Raw genomic sequence first — 8078 nt, 5'->3', positions numbered from 1 at the left:
CCTCTAGGGATGAAGCCAGAAGATCCCAGAGGCCTTAGAAAATCTCCTGGCTCCACCCAGCACCCCGGCCTCCTTTCTGTCTCCTCTCTCTTCCCCCCTCCGCCTTGCTCCTCCTCACAGACTGCCAGGAGAGGCCTCTTGGGTGTTAATTTGCAGTCACCTAATCAGCATTTGTTGTACCTGGGAACTTGCTCTGGATAGAGACCTGGGGAGGAGAGCAGGAGAGAGAGAAGATTTTAAGCTAAGGTGTTCTGGGGCGGGCCCTGTACTGATGTTTCCAGCTTGGCCAGGGCCCCTCCAAGCTGCAGCTCTCATAGTGCAGGGCCCTTAGCGTGTCTCTGGGGCAGGGAAGAAGTGGATCAATGAAACACTGTGTGTATGGGGGGCTGGGGAGCGGAGGCAGCAATTTTAGTCCTGGGCCCCAATACTCAGCCTGCTGGACTAGAATCTGAGGATGGCCTGGGCTGGGGGCCGTGTGGCCTGGTGGGTTGACCTGGCCCAGCCCCTGCCTGGGTGGTAGGGTGTCCATGGGCCTGCACTGGCGGGGAGGGGGGCAGTCTGGGCCCAGACTTCGGTGCTGTCTGGAGGTGGGGCAGGGCCTGGCTTCTTACAAGAAGGCGGCCAGGCTGGCCCAGTCATGCAGGTCAGAGGCCAGTGTGGCATCCCCGGCCTCAAAGAGGGGCTCGGGGGGCAGGGAGCTACGGGTGCTCTCATCCCAGGGGTGCTCCAGGAAGGATGGGGCCAGGAAGGTCTCATCAAAGTCCAGGCTTTCGGTAGCCTGCTCCACTGGAGGCCCCAAGGTAACAGGGCAGTCGATGTGGTGGCCATGGATGGTGAGGTCCACGTCCCCGTGTGAGGCAGGGCTCAGCGGCGGGATCAGCTCCGAGGTCTCCAGCGTGCCCAGCTCCCCGTCCAGCGTGCCAGCGTCCAAGATGGCCTCCCAGTCAAAGTTGCCCTTGAGGGGTTCCAGCTCAGCCTGCTCCTCCTGGGTCAGCAGCAGGGGGATGGAGGGCCGCGGGACCTTGGCCTCCTGCTTGGGCAGCGGCTGTTGACGCTTACGCCCCAGCCTGCCCTCGCCTGCACCCCAGCCCGCCTCCCCAGTGGCCTCCTCGAACTCCCGCAGCAGCTGCTCGGCCTCGGCGCTCACGGTCAGTGGCCCGGCCCATGGGGCGGCGCTGGGCTCTGGCGCGGCCTGGCGGGCAAAGGCCGGGTGGATGTGGACTGGGGGCAGCCGCCGCTTCTTCAAGGCCCCACTCAGCAGCCGCTCGGCGTACTGGGGGTCGATGCGCCAGAAGCCCCCCTTGCCTGGCTCGTCCTTCTCCCGAGGCACCTTGATGAAGCCCTTCTTCAGGGACAGGTTGTGGCGGATGGAGTTCTGGACACAGGGAGATAGGAGAGAAGGAAGACAGCTGGGAGAGTGGGTGGGGTCAGTGATGGGGGGCTCCTAGCGCCACTGCCAGTCCCACCACCACCTTCTCTCCGATGGGGGCAGGGGAGACAGAAGCGCTGCTCTGAGCGGGAGGCTCTGGGACACCCGCCACGGGGCACCAGGAGCTGGGAGTGCTGTCGGGGGCTTTTGTTCCCTTTTGCCAGGACATCTGCCTGCTCAGTCATCTGAGCCCTGAGCCGCAGGGTGGCTCTCAGTGCCAGCCTGTCCTGCCCTCCCTCCCTTACCCCGCTGCTTGCGGCCTCTGGTCAAAGGCCTTGGCTCCCCCAGGTCCTGGACGGCCAACTCCCTCTGCCTGGGCCTGGCTGGCCTTCTCTGTTTGTGAAATGAGTGAGTGGGTGTGAGGGTGTGTGTGTGTGGTGGGGGATGAAGTGTGGGAGGATCTGATGACTTTCCTTGTTTGTAGAGCCGGCTGCTGGCCTGGGCCCTCACCCACCATGTCCCCCTCCTCCCACCCCAGGCTCTGAGGCCTCAGTTGATTATTACCCAGCCAAGAGCATAGCGCTCATTCCTGGGGGCTCTCAGGCTTGGGGTAGGGTGGGGGGTGGTGGAGGGTCTCTGCTTTCTCACCAAGGTTACAAATGGTACCTGCCCCAGGGTCAGGGCCCAAGCAAACGTGGAATAGCTGTGATCACAGGAACTCTGATCCTGTGATTTGTGCCACAGGGAAGGATCTGTGCATCCTCAGGGTCTCTGTCCCCAAGGAGCCCCTGATCCTGATGGTCGAAGAGGCTGAGGGCAGTGTGTGCCCAGCCTGAATCACCATCCTGCCTTGTTCACGCCTGGGTGCACAGTCCAAACCACGCTGGGGCACAGGGGTCTGGGGCCTGGTGGGTGGGGCCGGCAGGTGAGTAGTGCGCCCTGGCAAGACTGGGAGGTTTACATGGTGGTCTGGGCCACTTGGCTGCTCTGTGCCAGGTTCCGGAGACTTGGAACATGAAGCCAGTGTGGGAGGAAAGAGCCCCTGTGGAAAGCACGTGGCTGAGATAATTGTCCCCGCAGGGAGGTTGATGAGAAGAGGGGGAGGAGTGTAGGCAGGAAACTAGGGAGGGCTTGGGGTGGGGGCTGGCACAGCAGCTTTCGGAAGGCCCCGTAGCCCTTCCACTGGGACACAGATGGCCACCACACCCTGCAGCACACCCCTCTCCCCTCCCAGAGCTCCTCCAGCCAACTGAAAGCAGGCGGGATGCAGAGCCGGGCAGCAACCATGCTCTGCCTCCAGTCAGGCCCTGACAAACTGACCTTGAGGAGGGTAGTGTGTAGGAATTCCAGGACTTGGGACACAAATGTGTCCCTCAGTCCATCAACCTACCCTGGGGGGCTGTGTCCACGCATAGTTCAGCCCTGGTCTTTGGGCTGAGCCTGCCGGATGACGGACAAGTTCTTTCCACTTGAACCTCTATGTCGGCACCCCTGCAGCCCTCTGAACATCCTCCCTCCTCCGTCTCTGAAGTCAAAGGGGCAGCAGTCCAAGCACTGGGCTCCCTTGAGGTCCTTCCTGGACGGCCTTCCTCTCTCGGGGCCCTGGCCGTACCGCGCCTACTTGGCCTGCGGATCTGGGATGTGAGTCCAGTCTGCGCGGGCATGGGCAGGGAGGGAGGGAGTGCCTCCCTACCTGCCAGGTGGGATCAGCGTGGCGGAAGTAACAGAAGTTGTCCGTGATCCACTTGTAGATGGCCGACAGGGTGATCTTGGTGGCCTTGCTGGCCTGCACGGCCATGCAGATGAGCGTGGCATACGAGTAGGGCGGCTTCACGTGCGGGTTGGTGGCGTAGTCCACGTCGTCGGGAGGCGAGGCCTGCAGCCCCGAGGGGGCGCTCCGCGGCGTGCACAAGGACGTGGGCTTGCCGGGTGTGTGCGGCTGCCCCAGGCAGGCGGGGTCCGCCGCCAGGGGAGACCCCGGCTTGGCCGAGCCTGACAGCTCGTGGTAGCCGTGAGGGTCGGTGTCCCCTGAAGGCAGGGCGGGGACCTTGGCTTTGAGAATGGAGAATTCCTGCAGCCACTGCAGGCTGGTCAGGCTGTCATTCAGGGCGTTGGACTCCTCCAGGCCGCCTTCCGGTCCAGCCTCCTCCGCTGCCCCTGCTCCCGAGACGCGTAGCCAGCTCTCCGCCATATCTGCGGGCACTCTCCGAGGGGGCTGTCAACATCCACGAGCCGAGCCGAGGGTGGCCGCCGAGCTCTCCGGCCCGCTGACTCCCGCGGCTTCAGTTACACAGCCTCCCGGAAGCGGGCTTCCATCCCGCGATCCGGGGGTAGCCTCCTCCAAAGGGAATGTGGTGCCTGAGGGGACCAGAGTGGGAACTGAGCCCTCTTTCCCCACCCCCGAGGGGAGAGTGTGGGCGAGGGGGGAGGCTGTTACTAAAATCCTTCCTGCAGCTGGGGAGGATCTTTTACTGCCGAGGTCTGGGAAACAGAAGGTGTGCCCGGGGGTCCGACCCACACGGGGTTCGCCTCGCTCTTTTCCTCTTGGATCTTTTAGAGGAGACTTAATTAGCCAAACGAGGGAATAGTGTAGGGGCATGCGAGGCCACCCCTTTCTCCCTCAAAGCGGGGAATTAACCCCCCTCTCTCCGTCCACAACCAATGGAAATGGGGCGAGAGAGTCCAGGAGGGCAGTACGACGGGTCGGGGGGCGGGGGAGGTCGTCTGATCTTTGAAAAGGGATATTAGGATGGGGATCAAGGGGAAGGAAGGAAAGAATACAGAGAGTTATAAGGGGGCGGGAAGTGAGTGTCCCCCAAACGCCTCTGATGTCAGTCCCCGGGCCCACCACTTCCGTCGGGGACGGATGGGAGAGCAGGCTGCTACTGACGCCCTCCCTTCCCACGGCCTGCAGCCCTCCCCGTCCCTTACCTGGCTCAGAGCGCAGCCCGGGCCAAAGGAAGGTTCTCAAAGAAATTCCTCCCACCGCCCACCCTCACCGCGGCTCTCTGCTCCCAGCTCCAGGGCCCAGCCAGCAATCCTCGTCGCCACTCACGCCCGCCGGCGCCTCTCTGAAAGCCAGCGGCCAGGGACCGGCACTCAGTAGCCGCTCACAAGGCGTCTCCTGCTGCCGTGGCGACGCCCCGCCCATATAAACAGCTTCCGCTTCTGCCATTGGCCAGGGCATCTCCAAAGAGACCGCGGGCTCTTAACCGCTCTCTCACGCGGTAACTCTCTTCCAGCTCCCTCCTGCCGCCCTCTCCCGCGCGCGACCCAGTCCCCTACCCGCCATCGCGTCCCGGCTCCGCGCATTCCCGCCCGAGGGCCCCGCGCCGGGCTCGGAGAGGCGCGCGGCTCGGCGCTCCCGCAGAGGCCCCGGGGCCCTCGGCGAGCAGTTCGCCGCGGGAACCGTACTCCGCCCCACCCCCTTCCCATCTGGGCTGCTCAGAGGTGGCGACGGCTCCTGGGACGCAGCCCGTGGCGCGGGGGCCAGGGCTGGGTGCATGCTTGGGGCTTTCCTTTCCTCTCCTCTGGGCTGCGAGTGGCACTTCCTCACGTTTCTGCGGCCTGTCCCTGTCTCCCGACCGAGTGTCGTCTTGGTGCCCGCAAGCAGGTCTGACTCTCCGATGCCACCTGCCGCTCAGGTCCGCAGAAACCGCAGCCCCGGTCGCAGACACCCCAAGGCGGCTAGGGTAATCCAGTGTTTCCCGGTAAGCGCTCCCTCCCCGCCCCGTCCTCAGCAAGATTCCCAGAAGCTGACATTCCAGAGGCTTCTTCGCAAGTGCTCTCCCTCCTTTCCAGATTGCCGAGGAGACAGAGCCGGTGGGTGAAACCCAGGAAAGCCGTGGACTTGCCAAATTCTGTGACTGGGGTCATTTGCCCCATTAATTTCACCAGCCTTTAAGTGACGCACTAACGGTGGACTGTGGTCCTTCCTCCTCCCCTCCCCCAGCCTCCCTCTAGTCACCAGCTTTCCTGCTCTTCAATGATTGAGGAGCAGCAGTTGGAAGTTCTCTGGTTGAAGGGGGTTGGTGGAGGTGAGGGCTCCTTATCAGGCCTCTGCGCAGGAGCTGTGCCCAGGGGATAGTACACCAGCTCCCACCCAGAAACATGTCTTTCCCTCTACCCCTTGCCCTCTCTCACTCCTCCATGTCCAGCTTGTCTTGAGTCAAAGTTTTTTTTTCTTCCCAAGTATTTATTGTTTTAATTTTTATTTTATTTTTATTTTTTTATTAGTTTCTGCTTTATAACAAAGTGAATCAGTCATACATATACATCTGTTCCCACATCCCTTCCCTCATGAATCTCCCTCCCTCCCACCCTCCCCATCCCACCCCTCCAGGCGGTCACAAAGCACCAAGCTGATCTCCCTGTGCTCTGCGGCTGCTTCCCACTATCTATCTACCTTACGTTCCGTAGTGTATATATGTCCATGCCTCTCTTTCGCTTTGTCACAGCTTACCCTTCCCCCTCCCCATATCCTCAAGTCCATTCTCAAGTAGGTCTGTGACTTTATTCCTGTTTTACCCCTAGGTTCTTCATGACATTTTTTTTTAATTCCATATATATGTGTTAGCATATGGTATTTGTCATTCTCTTTCTGACTTACTTCACTCTGTATGACAGACTCTAGGTCTATCCACCTCATTACAAATAGCTCAGTTTCGTTTCTTTTTATGGCTGAGTAATATTCCATTGTATATATGTGCCACATCTTCTTTATCCATTCATCCGATGATGGACACTTAGGTTGTTTCCATCTCCGGGCTATTGTGAATAGAGCTGCAATGACCATTTTGGTACATGCCTCTTTTTGAAGTATGGTTTTCTCAGGGTATATGCCTAGTAGTGGGATTGCTGGGTCATATGGTAGTTCTATGTTTAGTCTTTTAAGGAACCTCCATACTGTTCTCCATAGTGGCTGTACCAATTCACATTCCCACCAGCAGTGCAAGAGTGTTCCCTTTTCTCCACACCCTCTCCAGCATTTATTGTTTCTAGATTTCTTGATGATGGCCATTCTGACTGGTGTGAGATGATATCTCATTGTAGTTTTGATTTGCATTTCTCTAATGATTAATGATGTTGAGCATTCTTTCATGTGTTTGTTGGCAGTCTGTATATCTTCTTTGGAGAAATGCCTATTTAAGTCTTCTGCCCATTTTTGGATTGGGTTGTTTGTTTTCTGGCTCTTGAGCTGCATGAGCTGTTTTTAAATTTTGGAGATTAATCCTTTGTCAGTTGCTTCATTTGCAAATATTTTCTCCCATTCTGAGGGTTGTCTTTTGGTCTTGTTTATGGTGTCCTTTGCTGTGCAAAAGCTTTGAAGTTTCATTAGGTCCCATTTGTTTATCTTTGTTTTTATTTCCATTTCTCTAGGAGGTGGGTCCAAAAGGCTCTTGCTGGGATTTATGTCCTAGAGTGTTCTGCCTATGTTTTCCTCTAAGACTTTGATAGTTTCTGGCCTTACATTTAGGACTTTAATCCATTTTGAGCTTATTTTTGTGTATGGTGTTAGGGAATGATCTAATCTCATACTTTTACAGGTCCCTGTCCAGTTTTCCCAGCACCACTTATTGAAGAGGCTGTCCTTTCTCCACTGTACATTCCTGCCTCCTTGATCAAAGATAAGTTGACCATATGTGCGTGGGTTTATCTCTGGGCTTTCTATCCTGTTCCATTGATCTATCTTTCTGTTTTTGTGCCCGTAAAACACTGTCTTGATTACTGTAGCTTTGTAGTGTAGTCTGAAGTCCGGGAGCCTGATTCCTCCAGCTCCGTTTTTCATTCTCAAGATTGCTTTGGCTATTCGGAGTCTTTTGTTTTTCCAAACAAAGTTTGAAATGTTTTCTTCCAGTTCTGTGAAAAATGCCAGTGGTAGTTTGATAGGGATTGCGTTGAACTTGTAGATTGCTTTGGGTAGTAGAGTCATTTTCACAGTATCGATTCTTCCAATCCAGGAGCATGCTATATCTCTCCATCTATTTGTATCATCTTTCATTTCTTTCATCAGTGTCTTATAATTTTCTGCATACAGGTCTTTTGTCTCCTTAGGTAGGTTTATTCCTAGGTATTTTATTATTTTTGTTGCAATGGTAAATGGGAGTGTTTTCTTGATTTCACATTCAGATTCTTCATCATAGTGTACAGGAATGCCAGAGATTTCTGAGCATTAATTTTGTATCCTGCTACTTTACCAAATTCATTGATTAGCTCTAGTAGTTTTCTGGTAGCATCTTAAGGATTCTCTATGTATAGTATCATGTCATCTGCAAACAGTGACAACTTTACTTCTTCTTTTCCAATTGGGATTGCTTTTATTTCCTTTTCTGCTTTGATTGCTGTTGCTAAAACTTCCAAAACTAAGTTGAATAAGTGTGGTGAGAGTGGGCCACCTTGTCTTATTCCTGATCTTAGTGGAAATGGTCTCAGCTTTTCACCATTGAGGACAATGTTGGCTGTGGGTTTGTCATATATGGCCTTTATTATCTTGTGGAAAGTTCCCTGTATGCCTAATTTCTGCAGGGTTTTTATCATAAATGGCTGTTGAATTTTGTCAAAAGCTTTCTCTGCATCTATTTAGATGATCATATGGTTTTTCTCCTTCAATTTGTTAATATGGTGTATCACATTGATTGATTTGCATATATTGAAGAATCCTTGCTTTCCTGGAATAAACCCCATTTGATCATGGTGTTTGATCCTTGTA

The 8078-nt window shown here is 55.5% G+C and overlaps 1 protein-coding gene across 1 annotated transcript; it reads right to left on the bottom strand.

Moving 5' to 3' along the window:
• Positions 1 to 607: 607 nt before the first annotated feature.
• Positions 608 to 3560, bottom strand: LOC308610168 (forkhead box protein J1-like; the record flags this gene model as incomplete). Its single annotated transcript, XM_081259415.1, has 2 exons — positions 608 to 1375; positions 3063 to 3560. 2 exons carry the CDS (start codon positions 3558 to 3560, stop codon positions 608 to 610), a joined length of 1266 nt encoding a protein of 421 aa, XP_081115541.1.
• Between the last annotated feature and the right edge of the window lie 4518 nt (positions 3561 to 8078).

The sequence above is a fragment of the Mesoplodon bidens genome, assembly GCF_964165515.1.
Source record: "Mesoplodon bidens genome assembly, contig: HAP1_SCAFFOLD_84, whole genome shotgun sequence".
In the NCBI taxonomy this organism is placed as follows: domain Eukaryota; kingdom Metazoa; phylum Chordata; class Mammalia; order Artiodactyla; family Ziphiidae; genus Mesoplodon; species Mesoplodon bidens.
Note: the sequence above shows the minus strand (reverse complement) of the source record. Positions and strands in the feature narration are given on the sequence as shown.